Below are 27,560 nucleotides of genomic sequence, written 5' to 3' on the forward strand. Positions count from 1 at the left end.
TACCAGAAAGCCAAAGAATCAAGTGGATGCTCACGGAGGGAGGGGCAACTGACGACTGTAGCTATCCCACAGAGCCCGCACTCTCTGAAAACCATTTGAATTCTAGGCTGAACTCCCAAAGCCTGAAGGGTCAAAAACATTGTTGCGGGTGGTTCAGGGTATGTGTCATCAGCCCCCCATGAAAACAAAGGGGAAAAAATTGTTTCTCGCCTTTTTTCAGTGTCACCGTATGTCTACTGGATGCTGCTGGCAGACGCGGTGCTGCAGCGCTACACAGCAGCATCCCCTTGCCTTGCCTTGCGGAAGGCCGACGGTACAGTATGACTGGTATCCGTCATCGTCGTCCCGTGGGTGCTCCTGGGTGGCCTCGGTGAAGTCGGCCGGGGGCGCCTGGTCAAAAAAGGGAACGAATCCAGGTCATTCTCTTCTTTAAGTTTTGTCTAATGGAGATTCAGTCCTGCCTGGAATATCATGGCAGCTGGAGGCTTCTGCCTCAGGCTGCTCTCCCAGTCAGCAGTACCGCACAGTCACGCCTACCCCAGCCTACTCCTTGCTACCATGGCTCACAATCAGATACTTAGACCTCTACATTTTGCTGCAAATAAAATAAATTAAGCTGCCGTCTAGAACTGTCCCCCAACTTACATATCCTGGGACATTTTGTATTTTACCAGTGTCAACCAAAGTCCCACACACAAATGGAGATTCAGTCCTGCCTGTGCTTCTATCCTAGTGCTTGTTACAGATTCCCATTTTCAGCTATAGGCTGAGCAAGGGCAGAATGGTTGTTCACTCTACTTCACTGTAAGCCAACCACCCTCCCCCCTTTGATCTCTGCTTGCAATAAAGTCAGTGTTGTTTCTTATTCATGCATTCTTTATTACTTCATCACACAAATGAGGGGATAACTGCCACGGTAGCCCAGGAGGGATAGGGGAGGAGGGAAGCAACAGGTGGCGTTGTTGCAGGGGCACCCCCTAGAATGGCATGCAGCTCATCATTTCTGCGGGATATCTGGGGCTCTGACCCAGAGCGGCCATTTGCCTCTCTGGTTCTTTAGTTGGCTTGCCTGATTTTCTAAGGCAGGACTGACTCTCCATTAGACAAAAAACTTGGAGAATGACCTGGGGAGTCATTCCCATTTTTGTCCATGCACCCCCGACCGACCTCACCGAGGCCGGCCAGGAGCACCCATGACAGCAGCAGATGGTACCGTATGACTGGTAACCATCATTGCCAACTTGCAAAGCAGCAGACGGTACAGTAGGGATGGTAACCGTCTTTGCTAACTTGCAAAAGGCAAGGGGATGCTACTGTGTAGCGCTGCAGTAGTGCATCTGTCAACAGCATCCAGTAGACATACAGTGACAGTGAAAAAAGGCTGAACGGGCTCCATGGTTGCCGTGCTATGGCATCTGCCAGGGCAATCCAGAGAAAAGGGTGCGAAATGACTGTCTGCCCTTGCTTTCACAGAGGGAGGATTGACTGACGACATTTACCCATAACCACCCACGACAAATTTTTGGCCCCATCAGGCATTGGGATCTCAACCCAGAATTCCAATGGGCGGGGGAGACTGCGGGAACTATGGGATAGCTACCCACAGTGCAACGCTCCGGAAGTCGACGCTAGCCTTGGTACATGGACGCACACCGCCGAATTAATGTGCTTAGCGTGGCCACGTGCACTCGACTTTATACAATCTGTTTCCAAAAAATCGATTTCTGTAAAATCGGAATAATCCCATAGTGTAGACATACCCTCTGAAACACCTTGTCCAATTTCCCTCAAACTTCACAGAAAAACTATCCTTGAGAAACAAGTTTTCAGGAAAAATGGTTAAACTTTAGCAAGGTCAGAGGACAGGGGAAAAAGTTAGCTTTATAACAGAAAGGGAGTTTAAACTGTAACTATGTATAAGTTAGTGTGTGCGCGACCAGGCTTCATTCTTGTATCACCACAAGCCCCGGGCAAGAGAAACCAAACTCCAAAACAGAGCTTGATGGAACCTTTTCTCAAGAACAATGTGCAACCAATGACCACAGTAGACAACCTAACCATTACAGTGTCCCTAGTTGTGACAGTTCCTATTATGCTGCTATCCAAGGCTCTGGAATAAATAAGTGCTAGTGAGAAAGCAATCATACAAGATTTGGCGATGGAGGAAAACAGGATGAGAGCTGCAACACCTACAGAACTCTTGAGCAGGCTGATACCAAGGGCTATGATTTCACAAAAGTTCCTACTCACCAGACTGCTAGCAGGCAGGGAAGCAGGTTGCCCAACAAAACAAAAATCAAACAAATGCTACACAATTACACCATCAGGTGCTGCACCATTGCACCATGATAGCAGTAGCTAACCAGGATACTTGGTGAAAATCTTCCCCCATGTAGTGATTCTGAGATTCCAAAAGCTCATTGGCAAAACAACCTTGCACCAAGATGATGTTAAAATCGGGGTGCAAGCACTAACTCAATATTGTATAAAACCTGTATAAAATTAAGGCTGGCATGAGCTGAGAGCAGCATCACTTAAAGAGGTCACATCCTCCTCACCAGAAAAAAAAAAAAAAAAAAGAGGTTGGAATCTCAGCCCTCCAAAAACTCTGAAGAACAATGACAGATACAGTAACAAAACTATCCTTCCATAAATTGGTCAGAAGGAACAGCTCTGAAACTCTTCCCCTCTTAAAAAGTATTCCCAGCAAAGGCTGGGTTCCTGCTTTTGGGAGATGTGCCTGTAGAGCAGACAATGCACTATAGCAATCATTCCTTAAGAGTTAGTTTACAATTAAAGCAACTTGAAACAGTCAAAGAACTTGTATATTAACATATTGGGCCCAGTGCTCACGCAGTCCAGAACCTGACTTAAAATCACATCTTCTGCATTTGCTTTATGTTTATCCTGAAATGCAAATACCTCGCACCTGTTCTAGATGCCCACTGACTGTATTCAAGTGGGAAAAATCAGGTCATTCCACTTATCTTTTTTATCTTCCAAGTGTCCAGGCATATGCCTGAAACCTCAAAAAAATAAAAAAAAAATAAAAAAAAAATGCATCTACCCCAAAGAGCACACAATCCAAAAATTGACATGAGCAGTCAGCATCAAAATGGGGGAGGAGGAATCAGTAAGACTTGGACACATTAGCAAATAAAAAGGGATGCTAACCATTTAAGTTTCATAGATTCTATGGCCAGAAGTGCCATTGTGATCATCCTGCATAGCACAGACCATAGAACTTCTGCAAAATAATTCTTAAAACTCTTCGAAAAACATCCAATCTTGATTTAAATATTGTCAAACCATGACCAGTGTTAATTGTTCCAATGGTTAATTACTCTCACCGTTAAAAATTTACACCTCATTTCCAGTCTGAATTTGTCTAGGTTCAACTTTCAGCCTTTGGATCATGTTATACCTTTCTCTGCTAGACTGAAGAGCCCATTATTAAATAGTTGTTCTCTGGATAAGTACTTACAGACTAATCAAGTCACCCCTTAACCTTTGTTAATCAAAATAGATTGAGTTCCTTAAGTCTATCACTGTAAGACATCTTTTCTAATTCTCTGATCATTCTTGTGGCTCTCTCCACTGAACCCTCACCAATTTATCAACACATCCTTCTTAAATTGTGGGCACCAGATCTGCACACAGTATTACAACAGTGGTTACACCAGTACCAAATACAGAGTTAAAATAACCTCTCTACTCCTTTTTGAGATTCCCCTATTTATGCACCCTAGGGTCAACATTAGATAAAAATGAACTCCCAGTATGATGGTGTGGGCAAAGGGACTGATTATCCACGATGACCCTCAAATCTTTGTCAGTCTCAGCTTCCCAGAACAGAACCTCTGGAATGCAAGTATGGCCTACATTCTTTGTTCCTAAATGTATACTAGCATCCCTCACACTTTGTATAGGTGATATGAAAGAAGAAATTCCCTGCCACCAAAGACTATGGCAAGGGAGGTAGCTTGAACAGGTTCAAGAAAGATGTTCCACACTCAGCTTGGAAGAAGATAAATACTTATGAAAGGAGAGTAAAGGATTATCAAGCCTGACATCACTGGCAAAGGGGTGGGGACAAGAAGAAATATAAAGGGAGAAAAAGTTGGATGTACATAGGTGCTATGATGTAGAGCACTGAAGGCAAAGATACTTGTCCCCAGATTTTGGTTTGATTTTTCACCTTATGGGCTGAGTTAATAATAAATAATAATAATAATAATAGGAGATATACCTATCGCCTAGAACTGGAAGAGACCTTGAAAGGTCATTGAGTCCAGCCCCCTGCTTTCACTAGCAGGAGCAAATACTGATTTTTGCCCCAGATCCCTAAGTGGTCCCCTCAAGGATTGAACTCAAAACCTTGGGTTTAGCAGGCCAATGCTCAAACCACTGAGCTATTCCTCCCCCCAGCCTTACCAAAGGCCTTCCAAAATGTGCTCCCAGTACCTGTGGACAAAAATTGGTCAAATGCAAACATTAGAGATGCTTTTTAGGAGAAGCATGCCTACAAATTAAGAAGTATCAGAGGGGCAGCCGTGTTAGTCTGGATCTGTAAAAGCAACAAAGAATCCTGTGGCACCTTATAGACTAACAGACGTTTTGCAGCATGAGCTTTCGTGGGTGAATACCCACTTCTTCAGATGCAAGATGCATCTGAAGAAGTGGGTATTCACCCACGAAAGCTCATGCTGCAAAACGTCTGTTAGTCTATAAGGTGCCACAGGATTCTTTGTTGCTTTTGCAGAATTAGAAACAATTCTGTTTCCCCAGATTGGGTCTAAAGCTTCCAAATGACAGGGATCTAGTACATGCTGCCTATGCTAATAAACAAACCTGAATACCTTTCTAGCAAAAACATCTATCATTTAACAAGGTTTTATGCACCCAGACACTAAGGGTGCAACCCACAAAGGTATTTAGGCACTTAAGTCCCAGTTTTGGCTCCACTACAATCCACAAAACTCACACTGAACCTCATAGGCACCTAAACTGATTCAATGTCAAAGATTTCAGGGTAAAAGTTCCCTCAATGGCTAACTTTTTGCCTCTCAGCATGTACAATGCTGCCTTGCTCTAGGCATCTGGACACTTATCTCCCACCGAAGTCCCAGAACAAATCATGAACCAAAAGACGACGGGTGTCTCGCTGCCTAACCTGCACATAGGGCCCGATCTGATAGGCAACCTCTAAGCATGCCTAACAGATTGGGTCCCATTCAAAAGCTGCCTAGAGGAAATGATAATAGTGGTAGAAGTTGCTCACATTAATACTTTCAGCTCAGTTCTTACAGCACTTGTCTAGGTCACCCAGGTTTAATTCCCTCCTATGCCAGAGGGAAAGAGAAACCCCTGTTCAAATCACTTCTTCCCCTCTGCCAGAGGGGAATAATTGAATTTGGGTCTCCCACATCCCAGGCATGTACTCTAACCACTGGGGTAAAAGTTATATAATTGGCACCACCAGCTCCCTCCCCATGTGTGGAGAAAGGCAAATGCTTAACTCATTCCTGCAAGAAAAGCATTATGCACCTAACCTACTTGACTCCATGTGGCAGGTTCCTTCCCATTCATGGATCAGCAAGAATAGCTAGGTGCCTCCCTGCAACCTGGCCTTAGGCACTTATTTCTGAGGGACGGATAAGGCTTAGCGCACACCCTGCTCCTTGGCACCTCCAACTGGCTAGCTCAGGTGGCTCCATGCCTAGCATAATAGTTTTTATGGATTGTGTTCTTGGACACCTAGCTCTTTCCATAAATTGTACAGAATGCCTAAGAGCCTAACTCAGCTTTGTGGATCATGGAATTGTTCCTGTGATTTTCTAGGGACCTCGATGCTCAGTACTTCAATGCCTAAATCCATAGACCCCCTCCCCCCATCCTAGCAGATAATCAGAAACCTCCCATTTCTAAATTAATTTCTCACAAATATTGCAGTTGTAGATTTTACAGGTACCTTATTAGCCAAACTCCTTCACCAAATGAGATGACTAAACCATTGGAATCACTCCTATATTCAGCCACCCCATCCCACTGTGGTCAGACTCCTCACATCTACGAACATGTATGTACAGAGTGAGTGGGGAACTTCAATGCAAGTGTCTTAAGTCAATGCCATGTGGGTACACTATACACTATTTTCAAGTGGCCATATTGTATTTCAAAGTTAAGATGTTAAGTAACATTTAAGGCTACATATGATCTTTGGAAAACAGTAGCAGCAATATCAGCAAAGAGTCCTGTGGCACCTTATAGACTAAGACATATTGGAGCATGAGCTTTCATGGGTGAATACCCATTTCGTCGGATGCATCCGACAAAGTGGGTATTCACCCACGAAAGCTCATGCTCCAATATGTCTGTTAGTCTATAAGGTGCCACAGGACTCATTGCTACTTTTACAGATCCAGACTAACACGGCTACCCCTCTGATAGTAGCAGCAATGAAATTCCTTTCAGCTCTGCAGAGCCTCATTGTATAAAACCACAACGTAAGGCTGGTTTAGAAAAAAGCTTGCTTATCTAATCCACATAGAAACAGTTTGGGTTAAACCTTCCCAGATATTTCTTCCAGCCCCAAATCCTGCAGAACTGAGCTAGCGCCTAACTACAGTGAAAGTGAAACATACGCTGTAAACAAACTAAGAGAGGCTGATACACCAAACAACCGCAACGATCCCAGCAACACTGGACGGGGTAGGCGCAAAATGCCCCTAACAGGGCGCTGCGTGAAACACCCCAGGCCGTTAACGAGGCGGGGGTAGTTTCACAGCCCGAGGCATCACCCAGCGCCGCGGGAAGAGCGGCCCTAGCCCACGAGGGGAGGGGGGACAACACGCCCCAACTGTTCCCTTCCCCCCCGCAGCGCACAGGCCCAGGGGGAAGCGGAGAGGAGGCCAGGCCCCGCCGGGAGCCCCCTGCCGGCGCCGCCCCGCTCGCCTAAGCCCTCCCGTCTACGCCCCGGGCTTCCCCAAAGCTTCCCCGGCCGGGTCTCACCGCCAGGTCCTGGGGCACCGCTCCGCTCATGGCCCGCACGGTGCCGCTCCGCCAAGCCCGAGAGGGCAGGGCAGGCCCCGGCTCCAGCCCCACCGCTTCACCCTCGCCGGGACTGGCCGCCAGGAGCAGCAGGAGCCGCTTCCCCACCGGGGAAGCCGCCGCATCCGCCATCCCCGCCGGGTAGGAGTCTCCGGAGCCGCCCCAACGGTCGCCGCCGCCCCGAGACACCGAGCGGCCGCCCCGCGCTGGGCCTCTCAGTGCGAGCACGGCCCGCCCCGATCCCGGCATACACCGCGCTAGCACTAGCTCCCCCTTCCTCCTCTGCTCCCAGCATGCCCCGCATGAGCCAGATCCGCTCCCAGCAGGCACCTCACCAGCCTCACTTCCCTCCAAATCCCGGCGTGCACTGCGGCGCTCTTTCCTTCCCACCGGCAGCTGCGCCTGCCCCGGAGCCCAGCTTGCCTCGCGGGACACACCTGGGCAGCGCAGGGGGTGGGAGAAGAACTAGATACGTTCCGGGAGGAAGGTCCATCAAGGGCTGTTAGCCAGGCGGCGGGGGATGGATCACTGGATGGTTACCGGTCCTGTTCATTCCCGCTGGGGCACCTGGCACTGGCCGCTGCCAGAAGGCAGGACACTGGGCTAGACAGACCTGTGGTCTGACCCAGTCCGGCCGCTCCTAGGAAGCGCCTGCTGTGGCTTGGCTCATGCCTCTGAGGGATGCGAGGGACAGGGCTCGGGGGGCTCCTGCTGTTTAGAGTTTTCTGTCAGGCAAAGCAGCGAGGGCTGGGAAGTGCAGCCTTCATCCCGAAGTTCTGACAGGCAACCTGGGGCCTGGTCTGCACTTGGCTGGCACAGCTGTGTCAGGGGTGTGAAAAAAGTCACACATCCTTATACACCCTAAGTGTGCTGGCAAAAGCCCTAGTGTAGACATAGTTATACCATCAAAAAAGTTATTCTGATGGCATTGTATACTTTGTTCTAGGAACTACAGTAAGCAAAATAAGTCTTGCTAGTCTAAGGTGCAGCTCCACTAGGAACATTTGCTGTATGGTATAGTTTTACTGCCAAACCCTTTCCAGTGTATACAAGGCCTAGGCTACAGCACCGAAACAACTGTGATGGCACTGATGGGTGATGTCCCTGGGGCTATGAACAGATGACAAACATTTCTTTATGCTAGTTCCATCAGCAGCAAACACCAGGAGTTGCCAACTGTTGCAATTTTATCACAAGTCTCTCCGTTTTAGATGCATTTGTTATGATCGCCAATTTCTACCACCCATACTTACAATTTTTGGCCTTAATCAAAATGCCCATTTTTCCCATCACTTCAACAGGACTGAAATTACAGGCTGACCTCAGTAAAGATTGCCACCATTTTTCTCTAATCTTGTTATGTTATATGGGAAAGTGAAGCCATCACTACCCATTGTTTCCAATGAAACTGGAGACTGGCTGCCAACTTCCTTGAGAGTTCCATGGTCAAGAAATTGTAAAAATGGGAATGTGGGGTGTATGCAAGGGAACGTACAAGGCAGGAGGAAGATCAAGGCAGCGTGAGGGTAGGGGATGTTAAAGAGATGACAATAAGGGAGATGGAGGGGCACAGGGGAATGTTAGAGCAGGTAGTGGGAGAGGAGAATGTGGTGAAATATTGGAGAGAAAATATGAATGGGGCAGGAGACCTGGTAAAGCAAGGAGAGAGTCAGCATAGTGCAATAAGGGTGTATGTGTGTAGAGATAGTTTGGGATTAGAAGTGGGTGAATCCCCTTTCCCCAGCAGCCATCTGGAGGTCACATTTTTTAGTATACATTAATGTTGGATTTTAAACCTGAAATGATCACACAGAAATTGGGGGGGGGCAGCTTTTCCCTAAAATCTCACAAATCAGAAGGCAAATTAAAAACAATATTAAAACAATCACATGATTTATTGGGGTCTGAATCATGATTTTTGAACATTTGGAGTTGGAAGCACTAGACACTGTTGACTACACATGTTGACAGTGTAGCACTAAACTGAGATGATTCTGGGATCTCACATACAGTAATTTATCTATGTATTCATAAAGGCATTTACTTTGATATTAAGGCATTGGTGTCATCTCATAAGCTTTTGTTTCCCTACAGCCCTCTCGTAGAATATTGCAAGGCACAATCCCATCTCCTTTAGTTTTCAACATACATGGGAGACTTCTACAGGAGAATGCGAGATGCCTTGGACTCCTATGCCAATAGGCAGATGGCACGCATCTCTTTTTCCTGCAGATGTCGTTAGCGTCATCACATTGGATAATGTAGTGCCTAGAAGAGATAAACAAAGTGATGAATATCAGCCACTTCACCCAGAACAAGGAGCTGATGATAGCAAGAGGAAAACACTTAAGAGGAGCTCGACAGGACACTAATCTCATCTTCTGTTGAGGGCAGTATACTGTCTCAGGGTCATATTGGATTTACCACTGCTCCGACTTACACACTTAGGGTACGTCTACACTACAGCAGCATAGCTATGGTTCATTCGACCTAGCCACATCTACACTGGGGTAAGGTCAACCACAAGAACAACCATAGTGGGGTCAGATCAATGGTCCATATAGTTCAGTAACCTGTCTCTGACAGTGGCCAGTGCCAGATACTTTAGATGGAAGGAACAGACCAGGGCAATTTCAAGAGAGCCATCATGTCTTCCAGTCCCACCATCTGGCATTTAGGGACACCCGGAACATGGGACTATATCCCTGACCATCTTGGCTAATAGCCATTGATAGACCTATCCTCCATGAATTTATCTAATTCTTTTTTGACCCCCATTTTGCTTCTGGCCTTCACAGCACCCCCTGACAACAAGTTCCACAGGTTGACTATATTATGTGAAGAAATACAACCTTTTGTTTGTTTTAAACCTAGCTAGACAATTCCACTCCTTCCTTAGTTGAATCATTGTGATCTACACTTTTGTAGTCTCCAAGTTAGTTTGCTGCAATTTAGCATACCTAAGTGGGATTGTGAAGGCCATACAGAAACTCCACCTTGTACAACATGCTTCAGCCATTATTTAAGGGAAAAACCCACCCACAAGAGAGTGCATCATACCATTTTCTGCTCATTCCAGTGGCTGCCTATTTGATTCCTTAAGCACTTCAAGGTTTCTGTGCAAAGGGAAAATACTAGGCGTGTGCCATTTTATTGCTTCTTTGTGATGTACAAAGAGGTCAAAAGGGTTCTTGGGCATTTTTTTAAATAGAAAAAAATAGTTTGTTTCTTCTGGATGTTTTGTCTACCCTGGAAAACTCCAGACAACTGCAGAACTGATAGGTTTATTATATTAGAGCTACCAAAGAAATTATAGATCATTAATTGCAAGAACTAATAATTATTCCGTCTGTTTCAAACACTTTTGTTGTAACATATTTAACTTAAAAATTTGGGGAACAGCACTGTAACAAATTCAACATTGACTATGCCAACTGCTAAGACTGAGAAAGCTCCTAATGAATGTTTGAGTCATTCAAGGAATCCAACAAAAAAAGGGAAAGGGGGAGGAATTTTTTTTTCCCATTTGAAAACACCTTTCAGGAAATCATATATATATATATATTATATATATATATATCATAAAGCAGCAAGAAATCACAAAACCCTTGATATATTTCTGCTTTGCAGATCATCTTTAAGGGCCTAAATGGTCCAGGGATTAGCTATATTGGTAAATACCCCTCTGTTCTCAACACCAAGACAGCTGTGTTCAAAGCAAAGCTGCAGCTGGTGGAACCCAAGGTGAAGCTTTTGAGAGCAAGCTCACCAAAAGGGATCACAACTATCTGACCCTTGAGTGTCTTCAGAACTTTTATCCTCAGTAAGGCAGGTTGAAAAGCAAGTGGGCATAATTTACCATAGAAAAAACAAAATGGGGGGGGGGGAATAGCAGCTGATGGAAAAGGCAGGAGTAGAAAACTAGGGTTCTGGGATCCTTTATGTAAAACTGGGAAGCATACCAAAGAAGTTACAAAGATGATTTGAGGTCTGGACTGGAAAACATGCTTTACAATGAGAGACTTAAGGAGCTCAATCTATCTCAGATAGGATAGGAGGCAACTTGGTCACAGTTAAGTATCTAACAAAGGAGAAGATATTCAATACTACATGGCCCTTTAATTTAATGGAAAAGGGCAAATGAAATCCAATGATTGAAACTTGAAGCTAGAAAATTTCAGCTGAAAAGAATTATAGTTTCTTTTTTCCTACTACAATGTTAAATAAGGAAGAAAAGCCTCCAAACAACAGGATCAAACAGTTCATATGCACAGCCCTTGGGAACTGCACTGTGGGTCTTAACAAAATTAAAAAACTGGATATTATTTTCATTTGGATTCTCCAGCCATTACAACTGGATAAGGACTCTCAAAGATGGTATGGCCAGTTGGAGTTTCCATGGATACAAAATCAGGCCCCATAGTTTATCAGATATTTAGTTAGGAACTCTTTTGAAAGAGCCCTTCCAGAATCAGTGACAGAAAGTGTGGCCATACATGACTATATTAATATTTTGTTCAGCCAGCTTATTGGAGATCTGGATTTCATGTCTGTTCAAATGCTCATCTTCCTTGAAGACCCGGTCCATGGGAAGTTTTAAGTTTAAAAACTAATCCATCTGAGCTGACCATAATAAAGCATTTTTTTAAAATAAGGTAGATGTATTCTCTACCCCATTTTACAAATAGTTCAACAATTAGATATTTTTCCATAATTGAGGATTTTATTCATATTTTTAATTTCCACAAATCTTTTGTAGGTCATCTCTAAGTTTCTCTGAAGCATTAAACTCTGCAAGACAACAAAACACAGAGATCGTGGGTCAGTCTAGTGTAGTCTGCTTACTTGATTATGCCAGAGGCCCCAGATAGATGCCCTTAACACTACTAATTTCTATGGGAGCTCAGTTTTCTTCAGGAATATCCTGCAACTTTCATTTTCTTGCAGAGGGCTTTCACTGTTAATGAGATCTTGACATGGCATGTAGCTAGCTCTCCTCTCAACTGTATAAATGGTTTATTCCAGTGTATTTCATAATTTATGCAAATAGCCTGACACCAACAGATATGTTAGCGCTTTTAAGGGGTAAAAGATCCATTGTGCAAGAGCTTTGGTCAAAGCCACATATAAAAGCTGAACCCAGTGCTTCTCTGGGCTCAGGTTTTATCAGTGGCTTTGACTAAGATGCATAATGTAATGCTGGATCCCATTTTTTTTGCCTCAACAGGCAGGGCACTTCTTTAGCTCAACATTTTATCATAGCTAGACTAAAGTATCCATTTCCATTACAACAAGGGAATTCTTATACTTGTACAGACAATAAAAATCACTACTGGTATGCACCTTTTGCCCTCATGCTGCTCCACATCCACTTCAGAATGCAGTAGCTACACTTTTACAGATGTTTAACTTTCTGTACTCTACTACCATTTTACTAAGGGTCCCATTCTTAATGGGATTCAGACAGATAGTGCACTTAAATGCATTAGCATTAATGAAAAGTGCCATCTTGACAGCCCTGGAACAAAGTCTTATGTTTAATCCCTTGAATTCAGAGAATATTGGCAATACAAGCTTTTCTAGTGTCCCCAAGATGAGTTTTGAGGTACCATCTCTCAGAGAGGGGAAGTACATCTTTAGGCCCATTTCTTGGTTTCTCACTGAGATTACTAGTAATGCCAATAATGAAGTAAAAAAACAGCTATCCACCATCTTTCAGAGGGTGCTATTTGTTCCCTTTTCAAACAGAAAAACAAAAATTGCCATGCTGAATCAGATCAGTGGTCCAGCTAAGTCAGTAAGCCATCTCTGACAGAGACCAGTACCCAGACTCTTCAAAGGTACAAGACACCCTACACCAAACAATTATGGTATAAGCCACCATCCACCTCCATTAGTGGTGGTTTTATGCCCTGAAACACAAGGGTTTATAGACCTTATTGGAAAAAAAAAATCTAACGTAACGGTGGATTCTCTTAACCACATAAATATCTAATCATTTTTTGAATCCTGCAAAGCTCTGGACTTCAATTGTATTGTGTGACAGAGAGTTCCACAGGTTGATTTTGCCTTGTGGAAGTAATTATTCACTTTCTTCAAGTATAATCTTGTTCTTGTATTATAAGGAAGGGTAAATAAGAGTGCCCAATTTACATTGGTCCACCTATAGAGTTAGAAGACCCTGTATCCCATTGCCACATCTTCACAGTTCCCCTCACATCCTTTAATCATGGAGTCTGGTACCAGTATAGAAAAAGAGACCATTAGCAGGTCCCTCCTTCCAATTTCACGCCCTCACTCTCCTTACTTGAAATTCTGTCTTCCACTAAATATCAAGGAAACAAACACTTGCCACAGTAACATAATCTAGGGAGTGACCGAGTTTGGGAAATTTGCTTGTGAAATAAGGTGCTTAAAAAGTGGGACTGATGCAGCCATTGATTCATATTGATTTCCCAGCCTTAGTATACACACTGGGTCTGGTGCCACCCCCGCCACCAAACTGCAGCCACGTAAGTTGGAGAACTTTATTAAAATATATCCAAGAAATAAACAACATTTCTAACAAGAGCCAGGAGAGAATTGATGTGAGAAAGACATCAGTACAGGGAACATTGATATAAAGGTTTGTTTACATGCTTTATTTTAAAATGTTTCACAGTTTAGTCATTCTCTACAAAAATATATTTCTGAAACTTTGAATCCTCTATAAAAAAAGCTGGTCAGCAGTAGTGAACCCAACAAGCAAAATGTACCTTAGGACAGAGCAAGCACCTCCTATAAGCAGATCAGTGTGACCAGGGCACTCCTGCCTCACCCTGGAATAGAAGGTTTTTGTTCTTTGGGATTAAGCTCCATACTCATTTTGAAGGAAGGCAATTTAAGAAAAAAAACATTTTCCTTCCTTCCCTCCAGGCTGCATGAAACCTGGGGCAGGGGGCTGTGGATCAGTATAACACACAGAAGAGGGTGCTGTGAAAGGAGAACTTGACATCCTGGTGAGGGGAACATGACTGTGCTTTACTACTGGTATCCATTGTTCTATGAAGAGTCTGATTACCAGAGCCCCTTTCCTGATAATGGTCAGCCCCAGGCTAAACAATACTAAGCACAGGCACTACATGGGGTATGACGAATAGTTCACCAGCAGCTGGAAAGCTTTTCCTTGGCATTAGGGGAGGATTCAGCTTGATTTTAGCTACAAAATCTTACATTTGTATCTTCATTATGGCAGCTCTGACCAAACTGGCACTCGCTTTCATTTCCAAATGCAGGTCTATGTGGCACTGGCTCTAATGAAACCAGTATCCTCAGGGCTAATGCTCAGGTCAAGTTTATCAGCATTCAGAACTGCAGCTAGCAGTCCTCACATTTCTAGATATGTATTCCTAGTACACCAATCACCATGGTATCTAGGTACCAAAAACAAGAATTAAGAGGCTCAGTATCATTTCAAGCTTCTCCACTCCTCCCTCAGGGAGATTTTACTGGATAGGTCTTCAGAGATACTTCTGAATAAAAAAAATGCTGGCTCTTAAGTGTCTTGCACTGCACTTTAGAAGAGACAAGATGAAGGGATTCTGTGTTTGGAAATCCCACACCTGGGAACGCCTTAACCAAAAATTATCTGCCTTCCTGTACCTTTACATACAAGGCAGTAGTTTCAGCAGCAAGTTGAGAAAATAGTTACTGATAGAAAAAACAGTCTAATATAGTAATTACATTTACAATCAGCTCTCTGAATCCTTAAAGGAACCTTTCTTCCCACTTGTCCTGCATGCCTATTAGGAGAGCAGCTTTCTAAATTATAGCTTGTTGAGTTTTTAGATACAAGAGTAGATTAGCAAATCGTTGAAGGGAAAAAGAAAATGCTACTTTCACCTCCAATTAAAATTTTTCTGAGCTGCAGGCTTTGCTCAAAGGCTTCTCGTCCTCATGACACATGCCTACCACTAATCTCACCTACTGTGCCCCAGTTTGACCTTCTAAAATCCTGAGCAACCAAGAAGGTATGTGAATTTTAAAACTGAATCAGTCTCATCCATAACATACAACCCGAGTGCCTGTATCGGCCTTAGCAAACAGCCAAATTCATCTTCAAAACCAAAAACCATACAACTCTGAAAAACTGAATCACATCCACTAGTACTAGATAGTCATCCAGTCAAAGTGAAAGTCCAAAAGGGAAAAGGGGAAGTTGAAGAGTTCCACTCATTGCAAATACTCCTTCCTCCCTGGCCTCTTTACCTCAAATAAAAAAGTCACTCCAAGATGTCAGCACTAGTCTACATTAAACCACTACTTGCCAACAGGATTGGACACTGATTTAAAACTAGAAAAGAATGAGAAAGCCTGAGCACTTGAGAAGTTCTACAGCTTCATTCAATTCCCTAAACTGTAAACAATTATCTAATTTGGTAGTTCCCTCTGCTCCCCACCCAATTTCCAGACCCCCTTCTTGAGAAACAAGAGACAGTCTGCAAAAAGAACAGAATTACTTGTGGCACCTTAGAGACTAACAAATTTGTTGTCTGTTTCTCAGCAGACAATAGAAAGATCTGCCTCTTCCTTCATCAGTTATATGCACAGGCTGTTCAGCTTCCACACACCCAGCAAGACTCCTGGAGGGCACCTACTTTGAATTACCTGAGCAACAGGAATAAAACATGAATTGCTGTAGTCCAAAAGAGTTGTCAGCTTTTAGACCATCTAGAAATACTGAAGCATATAAAACCCAAGAAGGGAGCAGAATTACTTTATGTGGGCCCAGGAGGATATAAATAGGAGTAATGAGATTAAATGAAAAAAAAAAAAAATGTAGGATGAATATTAGGAAAATCTGTCATGGAGTCTAGTAAGCTGAAGAATCATCTCCCCCAAGACAGCGGCAGATGCACCAAGGAGCATTTAACATTGGACTAAGCCCTGAAGAGAACAATCCTCCCTGGCCTTGGGGGATGGGCTAATTGGGACCTACATCTCTTCCTTCTCCAATTTCTAGGATTCTAGTATAACATTTCTCTTGTGGATAAACTGCATTAGCAGCATGTGAGGTAAAGGCATGTACAGGACCAGCAGTAACAACTTCACAATGCTTTGACTTCTGCTGCCTCCCAGTACAAATTTCCTATATTTCTGCATTCCCTCCTTCCCTCATTCAGCTGGGCAGATTCCAGGGACTCTCCTAAATCTTCATGACCATCTCAGGAGACAGTATATCTGAGTGGTTTACTTTAATCCTCCCCAAATCTTTTATGAGTTTGTTGGTAGTCTCAGATTCATTCTTGCTCTTGTGCTCATGCCCAGCACTAACATTACAAGAGCAAAACTTCACACTGTCAATTTGCAGCAACCCTGGGTATGCCTGTGCTCAGAGGCACCTGGGTCAGGATAAGCAAGGCAGTGCACAGCACTGGGCATGGGCTTTCTTTTTCCTGCAATGCAGTACACCAGATCATATGCCTAATTTCTCTTCATTTTACTAGTCTTGCTTGAACACTCCCCATCACCTGTGCTTCCTGAGACTGCAAGTCACTCGTGAAAATCTGCATCAAGTTTGGTATTGGGGGCAATGGGAGGCCTCCCTGTTCAGCCAGCTCCTGTTCTGCTGCATTCAAGCCCCTGAGAGTGCCTTCCTGTGAAACATAACAGAGGCAGGGTCATGGGACACTACATGTTAAACTAAATTTCAACGGGGAGGCAAGGTCAATGCTCCTGCCGCAGACAAGGAAAAAGATTCACCAAGAGATTAAAACTAAATGGGTTATAAAATATCTGTTGAAAGGCAAGAGCTAATGTTTGCCAGTAATGAAATGCATTCTCCTGTCCTGTGAGAACAGGAAACAGTCTCAGTGGGGTGTTAGAAAAGGTCCTAGCAGGGAGCTCTCCCCCTACTTTTTCTGCTGCCAGAGGAGAAGGGAGAGAAGATGCTATTGGTCAGCGGGGATTTCTCTGTCTGGGTCCTGTTTGCTCGTCTCTCCTGGGGAAGGGGTACGTGGTGCAGAGTGAGACACAGAGGGTATCCCGTGAGCTACAATCCCCTCCACAACCGCTGGCTCCGGCAGCCCAGGGGCTGCTACTCCCACTACTCCTGGAGGAAACCTGAAACCAACAGAAAACACGTGGAGATTACATGCCTGTCTAAGGAAGAGCACTGCAAAGGGAAAGGACAACAAAGCTGTGCCCTCACCCACATGTTCTGAATTGGCTATCGCAGCTCAGAGGAAATGCAAGTCATGATGCTGCACTGAGCAAAGGTCTCCAAACAAAACTGCTCTGAGCTAGGACTACAATAAATGTTGTCAGGACTGAATGGGCCCAGTTATGTGTTGATCCAAATGGCACCTATTCCCAGACAGCCACGAGCTCGGGGATTAAGGGCAGAGATGGCCGCAGGGTCTCACTAAACACAGAGAAAATTTTGAGACGGATCTTGTCTTTACTAGAGAGAACAGAATGCCCGACACCCCATTCACACTCCCTGAATAGCTAGAAATTCTCTATACAAGAGGTTGCAATTCTCCAAGGGGAACATGCTGCTGGATACACCTTCCTGGGCTGTGATAGGAAGAGATTAGCAACTTCTAAGCAAAATTTTCCTTTCTTCCCATTAACCCTGACTATTTCTCTGGGGGGGGGGGGGGGGTAGTGATTCCCTCCTTGGAACTGAGCAGGCATTACCAACATCAACAATCCTCATAGCGTACATCAGGGGTAGGCAACCTATGGCATGGGTGCCGAAGGCGGCATGCAAGCTGGTTTTCAGTGGCACTCGCATTGCCCAGGTCCTGGCCACCGGTCCGGGGGGCTCTACATTTTAATTTAATTTTAAATGAAGCTTCTTAAACATTTTTAAAACCTTATTTACTTTACATACAACAATCATTTAGTTATATATTATAGACTTATAGAAAGAGACCTTCTAAAAACGTTAAAATGTATTACTGGCACGCAAAACCTTAAATTAGAGTGAATAAATGAAGACTCGGCACACCACTTCTGACAGGTTGCCGACCCCTGGCGTACATGTTACTGATGGGAACACAAATACAAAAGTGAAGCAACCTGCCCAAGATCACACAGTGAATCTGTGGCAGAAAAACAGAACCCCAGACACCCATTCATAGTCTCTTGTCCAATCCACTGGACCATGATGCCTCTCATTTACAGTCCAATCGTAGTGTGAAGGAAAGAGTGCTGTATGCAGACAGTAATTCCATGCTGGGGTGCAGAACTTCATCATTCCCAGGAAGCAGATCTCTTTTCATGGACCCACCAGGGTACCACATACCAAGGGGTTTCTCTAGCACTTAGCCTTTCAAAATCCTTGCAAGAGAACTGGTGCCCAGAAGGTGCATTAACTGATCAGGAGAATCCTGAATTCCCAAAGCTGGTACAGACTATCACTCTAATTTCAGACAGGGAAGCTTAGTGCTTATGGGCCAGCTAAAGAAGCGAGGCTGACAGATTTCTGAAGAAAACCTACCACCATTCAGCTTGTAAGAAGAGATATGCTGCTAGGCAAGAGCAATTCTCAGAAGCCCAAAGAAAGGGCTCTACCCAGGATGCTGGGGTCTTTATGTAAAAGATAAGCACGTGCATAAGTGACCTGCACATTAAGCAGGAGCTCAGAGGGCCTGCTTCTCTCACCTGTAAGCCACAGCTCCATTGAGTTCTGGGTGAACAGCTGCAGGATCAATACTTGGCCACTGAGCAGCTAACAGCAAATACTCCTTATTAACACAGTTCCTCAAAGTATCAGGTATGTGACCTGTGGTGACACCAAGAAGGGCAGAGGATAGCAGGAGACAAATAGGAAGTGAAGATGCCCAAATATTTCCACATGAAAGCAGCAAGGAAGGGACCCAACAGCCCCTCCCACCTCAGTACCATAGGACAGAGGTTGGGAGAGATCTAAATCAAGATCCTACACATAGAGTCTCAGAGGAATACTCAATGAACTGATGGTCCCTCCCCATCCCTGGGATCTCAGGGAAGGGGCGGCTCCTTGTGTTGCAATTGCCAGTCCCCACCTTTCACAGGAGACACTGGACACAAACACCCCCAAAAGAAAATGGGTGCACAATGCAGCCATCGGTGAAACCATTCCATGGGGGAGGAATGAGATGCCAGATCCCCAGAGGGAAGGGGAATAGGACATCGGTACTGATCACATACAACTTGGGACAGAAAGAGTAAAGAATCTCTCTCCAGCATTAGCTATGAGACCCTCATAAGTCAAAGACAACCAGTGACTTGTATTCCATCTCCAGAAATGAGTCAGTAAGCACCATCCCAACAGACCTAGCTTTAACAAAACAGTCAGCAGTTACTGTTCCATAGTCCTGACTCAGGAAACCAATGAACAACTCCCATCCCCACAGCAGCTGCAAAGTACCAGGGCAGACCTGGCCTCCCCAGTTACCTGTGATAGCTCTGCGGATCTCTTTAGCTGCATCTTCCCTGGACTCAATGGAAGCCTGCTCACTGTACCAGGCCGTGTGAGGGGTGCAGATCACATTGGGAGCATCTTTTAGGGGCCCCTGAGCAAAGCTGTGATGGAAAAACAAACATGTGGTTTCTGCTGGAAAGTGAAATTCCCTGTCTGTCCTCCCAGGTGTAACCATGACCCAACTGAAACCAGAGAATTATCCAGTGCAGAAGAGCCATAGGATGGCAGCAGGTATGTGGCTTCGGTGTTACCTGAAGGGTTCAGACTCATGCACATCAAGTGCTGTTCCTCTGATTCTCCCCTCCTTCAAGGCTTGTGCCAAGGCCTTCTCATCTACTAGCCCCCCACGGGCTGTGTTCACCAGAAAGCAGCCATGGCGCATCTGGAGAGGGGGGAAAAAAAGTGTTTGAGAATTCCTGCCTTCCCATGGAGCCTGGAGACGACTTCTCAAAAAGACCAGGAACCTAGCTCCCCACCTTGGTGTCCCTGGCCTCTGTTTGCCAGAATCTGGGAATGAGTGACAGGGGATGGATCACTGGATGATTCCCTGTTCTGTTCATTCCCTCTGGGGCATCTGGCATTGGCCACTGTCGGCAGACAGGATACTGGGATAGAAGGACCTTTGGTCTGACCCAGTAGGGACGTTCTTATGTAGCTTGCAAAGCTTAAAAGAAGTCAGGCTCTCTCAGAGCCAATTGGGGAGAACACTTGCCAGTTGGGTCTACAGAACTAACTTCTAACACAGGAAGGGGGGAAAGGAGCTCATACGTTTCCCACACTAAAGACACGTACTTCTTTTAGTGGAGTACTAGAGCAACTGATCAGTGCAAACAAGATTCACAACTGCAGAAAACTGATTTATTCAGGAGGTTCTCAATCCCAGGAAAGCATTGAAAGGCATCAGCAGAGTGGCAGGAGGAGAGCCTGAGACCAGCTTAGCACAGAGTGCTATGGGTTGGGATCGAAGGGGCATTATCAGAGCTGTGTGAAGGCATTTACACAGCCTCGGACCTAATCACTCCTGGCTCTACCAAACATTATCAGTTACTCATTTTAAATGTAATTTGAAACTAATAACCTAAAACATGCTTTATAAATAAAATTATTCAGAGAGATTCAATCCTCCTCTTCTCCCAAGAACAAATTTTGCACAGCTCAAAGCCCAGGCACCTCGATGCACCCACTCCCAGCCTCTAAAGGCAGCAGGAGCCACACAGCAGAGGTAGCAGGATTCACATGCTATCAGCCTCTGTGGAAGCAGCAGTTTGTGTTCATTCATTTCCCAAGTGCTTTGTGGGGAAACCCAAGCTTCTGGCTGCACCTGTTTAATAGTGAAGTCGTTGATGAGATGATGATTATGTTCATTCAGACTGCAGTGCAATGTGATGCAATCACTGTGCATTAGCAGGTCCTGCAGCGTTCCTATTCGTTGTAACCCCAGGGATCGCTCCACACCATCTGGTAGATATGGATCATAGAAAATCACGTTGAAGCCAAAGGGCTTGGCTCTCAGGGCCACTGCCTGCCCAACTCGGCCTTCAAAAGAGAAAAGAGAAAACATAAGAACATAAGAATGTCCGTACCGGGTCAGACCAAAGGTCCATCTAGCCCAGTATCTGTCTACCAACAGTGGCCAATGCCAGGTGCCCCAGAGGGAGTGAACCTAACAGGCAATGATCAAGTGATCTCTCTCCTGCCATCCATCTCCATCCTCTGACGAACAGAGGCTAGGGACACCATTCTTACCCATCCTAGCTAATAGCCATTTATGGACTTAGCCACCATGAATTTATCCAGTCCCCTTTTAAACATTGTTATAGTCCTAGCCTTCACAACCTCCTCAGGTAAGGAGTTCCACAAGTTGACTGTGCGCTGCGTGAAGAAGAACTTCCTTTTATTTGTTTTAAACCTGCTGCCTATTAAGCATACCTATGTCAAGCAAAACGCAACACAAGCACAACACAAAGCTGCTAGGGGACTGGAGTATGGATAAGAGTCATTCCTAGGACTCAAGGGTTCTATAGCCCTTCAGGGAAATGAAAGAGCAGAGACTGGTCATTTATATGGTTCTGTGTTGCTCCCATGGTGAGAATTAGCCCTCACCCATGCTACAGCAGCCAAAAGCACTCAGCCCATTGGAGAAACATAAAGAGCTCCCAATACAAGGTCTGCACCTTGATCCACAGGCCCAAGAGACAGTCAGACAGACTGGGGAACAGGTGACCTGACTACAAGTGCTTCCGGAACAATCTGGTATCAGAAACACGCAGAAAGCTCCCAACACCATGGCTAGCATACACAGTGACGGAACTACCACTGGAAGGGACCATCTGAAGCTTACAGTTTTTCTAATCATTGGAACATGAGAAAAGAAGCATTCTTACTACCATGACTATTGCCCAGCTTCTGGGGCAGCAGCATTGCACTATAGGGCACTGGTGGTATAAATTAGAAGTCTGATATTTATAGAAGTTAGCTAGAATGTTTCACTGGTGAGCAGCCACTGAGAGATTATCTATTCCTGAGGCTGAGAGCGACACCAACATTCCCAAAAGCTTTCAGAGCTTCCTTTTCAATCTACCAGTCACCATTTCTTACCAAGGCCAATGATGCCCAAGGTCTCACCACGGATTCGCACAGCACCTCCAGCCACCTCTCGAATTTGCTCCATGCTTGAGGCTCGGTTTCCTTCCCGCATAGCCTGATGAAGCCAAGTAACCCGGCGATACAGGTTCAAGATGTGACAGAGGGTAGAGTCAGCAGTCTCCTCCACAGAGGAGGAGGGGATGTTGCACACTGCAATTCCTAGAAAGAGGAAGTACAAATGAGATTCCCAGCACCGCCTATAGCACCTCTGCTGCAAACTACTCATACAACACGATGGCTAGAAGACAGCAATAGTCCTGGAGCATGGGATTAAGGTAGCACATGGCACCAACCCAAACATCCAAGTTTCAGAATCCAGCCTTGTATTGAGATGGAGAAGTTCCCCACAGTCTTTTAACCTCCAGGAAAGTTTCCTAAGTTGCCTTGCTTCTAAAGGACCTTTAGAGTGCACCACCACCACTGCCGCAGAAATGTGGCAAAATCAGAGAGCTGAGCTGTACAAATAGTACAGGAAGCAGCGTCTAGAATGTCCATGGCCAAGGATGCAACCCAGAGGTGTTCCTGAGGAATTAACTAACAGGCTGTAGGAGCAGAGATGGCTGAATTCTTCCAGACCTCATGCACCAGAGGCTCAAGGCCAGGCTGAAAGCATAGGTTTCCCCAGCAGCTGCAACCACAAGGTAACTAAGTCATTAAACACACAGTGGGAACCCACAGGAATCCTTTTCAAAATCCATTTGAGATTACATTTGAAACAATGGTTACTAAAGTTACCACTATCAACCGTTCTGTACAGCAACACAGACCCACTCAAAATACCATAGGCAAGAACGCTCACTTAAGTTCTAATGCTAAGGGAGTTAAGGGCCTGAAAGATTCTTTGCTGCCAGGAAGGAAGCAGGGAAATGTTAAAGCACTGTAGAGAGCCCTAGATATATTCTGAGTAATCCACCACAAAGAGAGATTTGATGCAGTGGCCTTCTTGGAATGATAGTTGGCTAAACTGCTAGATACTGGCTTCTGTTAGGTCTCCCTGGCTTGAGAAGACTCTTGGGATCCCAAGGAAGGGCCAGCATCTCCAGAGAACTTTTCAGCAAACAAAATCCTTTAAGTAGCCAGGAAAAGAAAATCATGCTCAATGGGATGAAATTGCTTCTTCCCCAAAACTTAACCCTAGAATCTAGGAAATTAGTTGGAAAAGGAAGCTTTTCTAGAGCCTTAGCCCACAGTATTTTGCCTTGACAAATGTAAAAGGACCTAAAAAGACACAACAGTAGCCCAACAGCTAACTAAAGACCAGGAAAGAAACCCAGGACAAAAGTGAAAGCACAGATGATTCAGCATTGTACACACCTGTTGATTGAGCCTGTACTATAGAATAGAGATCCAAAAGAATTCACTTGGATCCCTCCACACGCAGTTGGAACAGCAATGGCTACACTCACTCAGTCCCAAATATCTGACACTTTTACCCCATCCATTCTTTATGCACTGCTCATCCAGAATTTAGTTGCATATAAAGTCTATTGGAAAGGCAAGTAGTGATTATTAAACATCTGAACTGAATTTGTCCAATAAGAAGTCAGTTCTTTCCTTGTGGTTTTTGTATTTGTAGTAAAGACCTGACTGAATCTAAACAGGTGCAAGACCTATTCATCTGTAAGTGTAGTATCCAAAGATTATATTTAGCCTTCCTTGTGTCCAGAACTCAGGGATCTTCATGATCCCTATATCTGAATGACCTAAAAACCTTAACTTTCTTCTCAAGCCAGCTGCCCTTTAACCTTTGAGTTCAAACATTCTAGCTGGTATCTAAAGAAGCCCCAGCCTAAAGGGCTTGCTCTGAAATTATTTTATGTGGGTGTTGGCCAGCATGAGTATTGTCTCTCGCAGGAAAAGAAATATATGTTATATCCTCCTATACATCCACTTTTAACCCCAAAACAGACATACTGTGGTCATCATACCTAATTCTGCAGCTGACTTGATGTCCACGTTGTCATAGCCACTGCCAATACGCACAATGACCCGAAGGGCTTTGAACTTCTCCAGGTCCTGGCGGGACAAGGTAATGGTGTGGTACATCAAAGCTCCCACAGCCTCATTCAGCACCTACAAACACAAACAGAAAGCATACCAGTCTGAGAACCATTCCCTACTCCTGCATCTCCATAGAGGCACAGAGCTAGTCAGCTCCATCCCCATAAAGGCTCATTTAGTCTCCCTACCTTCTCATGGATTTCCTGAGTTGACTGAGCATCACAGAAAGCCACTGTAGCAACATCCTTCAGGATTGGCATTTCCACAGTGCAATCCCTCCCATCTAGGAGTGCAACCAGTGGTCGGGCAGGCATTGGGCCATTCACAATAGGAGGCCGTATACCTACAAAGACAACAGTGATCAGCTGTGCAGGAGAGAGGAACAAGTGAATTCTGGAGCCTATAATTAACATGAGCAAGGGGGTATACGTAAGTCAGCACTGATCCAGTAGGGCACAAGAAGCTACACTCCCACAATATAAAAAAGATTAAGGAAGAAAATGGTCAATGGGGATGTGAAAGGATCAGCAAACTCAGAAAAAATGTAGGAAAATGAAGCCAGAGTAGAACTATCCGTGCCTCTGGTGTGAAGAGGACACAACAGAAAGTTCTGAGTGAGGGCCCAGAATGAGCAGCCTCACCAGAAACAAGGTTCAAAGCATTGTATTAATACAGTAACTCCTCGCTTAATGTTGTAGTTATGTTCCTGAAAAATGCGACTTTAAGCGAAACAATGCGAAGCAAATCCAATTTCCTCATAAGAATTAATGTAAATAGGTGGGGTTAGGTTCCAGGGAAATTTTTTTCACCAGACAAAAGACTATATAAGTTTTAATTGTTTAAGTTTTAAACAATTTAATACTGTATACAGCAATGATGATTGTGAAGCTTGGTTGAGGTGGGAGTCAGAGGGTGGGATATTTCCCAGGGAATACCTTACCACTAAATGATGAACTAGCACTCAGGTGAGCTCTCAAGGGTTAACACATTGTTGTTAATGTAGCCTCACACTCTACAGGGCAGCACAAATGGAGGGACGGGAGACAGCATGGCAGAGAGAGAGAGTGTGAGTGTGTCTCTAAGTACGCTGACCTCACTCTAAGTACATTGCCTTTTTAAGTAGATCAGCAAGTTGAGACAGCAGCTTCCTCCAGCAAGCTCCCTCCATCCTGAGCCCTGTCGTATTGTTGTTCCCTCCTTCCCCCCGCTCTATGGAGATGGGGTAAGTGGGGGGCAGGAGCGGGGGGACACCCTGACATTAGCCCCTCTCTCTCCTCCCACACTCCGTGCACAGCAAGCAGGAGGCTCCCGGGAGCAGCTCCAAAGATGAGGGCAGGAACAGCACACGGCAGTGGGGGAGGGACAGCTAAACTGCCCAGCAACTGCTAGCCTGCTGCCACACAGGGAACTTAGGGGAGCAGGGAGCTGATAAGGGGGCTGCCGGTCCACCATGGTTCCCAGCCCCCCACCAGCTAGCTGCAACGGGGATGCTTTTTCTGCAAGCAACGGACAAAGCAGGGGCTGCCAAACAATGTTATAAAGGGAGCATTACGCAACTTTAAACGAGTATGTTCTCTAATTGATCAGCAATGTAACAACGAAACTACATTAACTGGGATGACTTTAAGAGAGGAGTTACTGTAGTGCTGAATAAGAAAAAACATGCGCACACACAGAAGTGTAACAAGGGTCTCAATATTGTTATAGAATTCTCTTCCCAGAACTTGTCATCAATTCACGTTATATAACAAAAAGGGACTCCTGCCGATATGGTGGCCACCGTATTCTGGATTAAGGAAATAAAAGATGAGGTCAACCAACATCAGGTTAATAGCAGGACCTGTTCCTCACAATTCCTTATCTCCCTAGCTGCTCACATTCTGCTTTCCCTCCTGGACCCTGGCTTGAAAGATACCCGCTTTTTAGAGGGCTCCTAATAGGAACTTCCTGCCTCATATTAGCAAAGACAGGAAGCACCTATTGAGAGCCAGAAGAGTGCACAACCAGATGGCTCTACAGAACTGTTCCCTGCAGATGGAAGGAAAAGAAAATGGGATAGGCAGCTGGCAACTTTATTTCAACTGTTTTAAAGATATTTCAGTTAATTATCCAACATTAGCCAACTCTCCCAGAGTTCAATCCTAGTGTTTGAATCACTGCTAGGGAGGATTGCTGTGCCAAGGCCAAAGGAGTGTTTCCTGCAGCAAGAAGCCAGGGCAATAATCACCCTAGAAAACACTCTCTACCTCAGGATGTCTCTCCAAGAAGAACTATGCCTGATCCCTAGCTTGCACTCCTAATACAACAGAGGATTTAGATATTGTTTCATAATAGTCACAGCCTCCACAGTCTCAGCTCTGAATCTCACTGTGAAAATTTCTACTGCATTTTCTAAAGCCTTTCAAAAAATCTTCATTCACTGCAACAAGAACAGAAAAACAGGGCATCTTCTGGGAGATGAAAAGTGATGGGTTTAAAGAGGATGTCCCAAATTTATCTTAATCCTAATCCTCTGGCTCTCTAGGCTGTGGCCTGCACAGAAAAGAAGTGAGAGCAGAGCACCTAGTCCCACTAGAGAGTCATTCCAGTTGCCCCGCCTGTAGGAACTGAGTTTCAGGTTTACTCATCTCACCTAAACACCCTTTTCCAGAAACAGAGCAGCCTCCTGACCAGTGGAAACCTCAAGGCTCTAGGGATAGAGGGTTACCTTCACAAATCCGGTCCAGCCTCTGACGCTTCACTTTGTGTCTGTCCATGAGACAAGCCAAGACCGACCTGAGCAGCCCTGAGGGGAGCCTCTGCACAGGACACTCGGCTCAGGTTCCCTGAGCAATGCTGAAAAGAGACGGAGAACGATATTACGGTTATTCCTGAGCTCCGTGCCCACGCCACACACATCAGCGGCGGAGCCCCGGATCCTCACACCTCGCCCCTCGGGAGCCCCTTCACGGCAGCTGGATTCGGAGACGGAGACGGAAACGGCCCGGGCCCCTCCCCCACCCGATCCGGCCGAGCAAGTCGCGCCCTGCCCGGGCGTCAGCAACGGGCGGGGGAATCCCCCACGACGGGACGCGGCTCCAGCCCGCCCTGCGGCCGGACCCCGCGCGCCCCAGCGGTGCGTGCTCAGGAAACCTGAGGGGCTTCGCCAGACGGGCGTGCGGCGGCGGCAGGCCCCGGCCCGCCCGTTTCCCTGGCCCGGGCGGCCGGCGGAGACTCGCTCCCCCCACAGCCCACACTCACCGCCGGGCCCCAGGTCCCGACTCCCAGGAGGAAGCGGAAGGGCCGGGCCGAGTCCGCGGCGAGCGAGGCCCCAGGCTCCCGTCCCTGGGCAGCGCCCCGTCCGGCCCGGAGCGGAACGGACCGCGCAGCCATAGAGACGCGATGCAGAGCGTCGCCCGCTTCCGCTCTGCGC

The 27,560-nt window shown here is 45.6% G+C and overlaps 2 protein-coding genes across 14 annotated transcripts in view; both read right to left on the reverse strand.

The window, feature by feature from the left end:
* The window catches only part of KDM3B (lysine demethylase 3B), a 111,389-nt gene extending 103,912 nt beyond the window's left edge, over positions 1 to 7,477 (reverse strand). For 2 of the 4 annotated variants that reach the window (XM_039485820.1, XM_039485818.1), the window contains exon 1: positions 7,012 to 7,360. In XM_039485820.1, the coding sequence (XP_039341754.1) occupies positions 7,012 to 7,299 (288 nt within the window). In that variant the 5' untranslated portion in view covers positions 7,300 to 7,360. Of the gene's footprint in view, positions 1 to 7,011; positions 7,362 to 7,385 lie in introns of those variants that run through there. The other 2 variants (XM_039485822.1, XM_039485819.1) reach the window with 2 other exon arrangements.
* A 1,442-nt stretch (positions 7,478 to 8,919) lies between these two features.
* On the reverse strand, positions 8,920 to 27,540 carry LOC120370725 (C-terminal-binding protein 2). Of its 10 annotated transcripts, none has more exons than XR_005583901.1 (11): positions 27,389 to 27,540; positions 26,856 to 26,983; positions 24,337 to 24,491; positions 24,076 to 24,220; positions 22,100 to 22,306; positions 20,823 to 21,037; positions 19,753 to 19,883; positions 19,475 to 19,602; positions 18,700 to 18,820; positions 16,560 to 16,685; positions 9,182 to 9,318 (listed from the first exon to the last, which is right to left on the reverse strand). XR_005583901.1 is itself a non-coding variant. In XM_039485828.1 (11 exons), the coding sequence occupies exons 2-10, from the start codon at positions 26,902 to 26,904 to the stop codon at positions 16,980 to 16,982; spliced, it is 1,323 nt and encodes a 440-aa protein (XP_039341762.1). In that variant the 5' UTR covers positions 26,905 to 26,983; positions 27,389 to 27,540; the 3' UTR covers positions 9,236 to 9,318; positions 16,945 to 16,979. The 10 variants fall into 10 exon arrangements, 8 of the variants coding, with proteins under 8 accessions (XP_039341759.1, XP_039341764.1, XP_039341758.1 ...); XM_039485828.1 differs by lacking the exon at positions 16,560 to 16,685 and adding an exon at positions 16,945 to 17,151 and having other exon boundaries at positions 9,236 to 9,318; XM_039485827.1 differs by lacking the exon at positions 9,182 to 9,318 and adding an exon at positions 16,945 to 17,151 and having other exon boundaries at positions 13,564 to 16,685.
* Positions 27,541 to 27,560: the final 20 nt, after the last annotated feature.

The sequence above is a fragment of the Mauremys reevesii genome, linkage group 8 (assembly GCF_016161935.1).
Source record: "Mauremys reevesii isolate NIE-2019 linkage group 8, ASM1616193v1, whole genome shotgun sequence".
In the NCBI taxonomy this organism is placed as follows: Eukaryota; Metazoa; Chordata; order Testudines; family Geoemydidae; genus Mauremys; species Mauremys reevesii.

Bases quoted from the DNA above. Each gene is read 5' to 3' on its own strand.
- LOC120370725 (XM_039485825.1), bottom strand. From the start codon at position 26,904: ATGGACAGACACAAAGTGAAGCGTCAGAGGCTGGACCGGATTTGTGAA. The intron at 19,884-20,822 runs GTGCAGCCAGAA...CCCCCTCTCCAG, and splicing joins ACGACTTCACTATTAAACAG to ATGCGCCATGGCTGCTTTCT. The intron at 18,821-19,474 runs GTAACTGGGGAG...GTGTCACCACAG, and splicing joins GATCCGCAGAGCTATCACAG to GTCACATACCTGATACTTTG.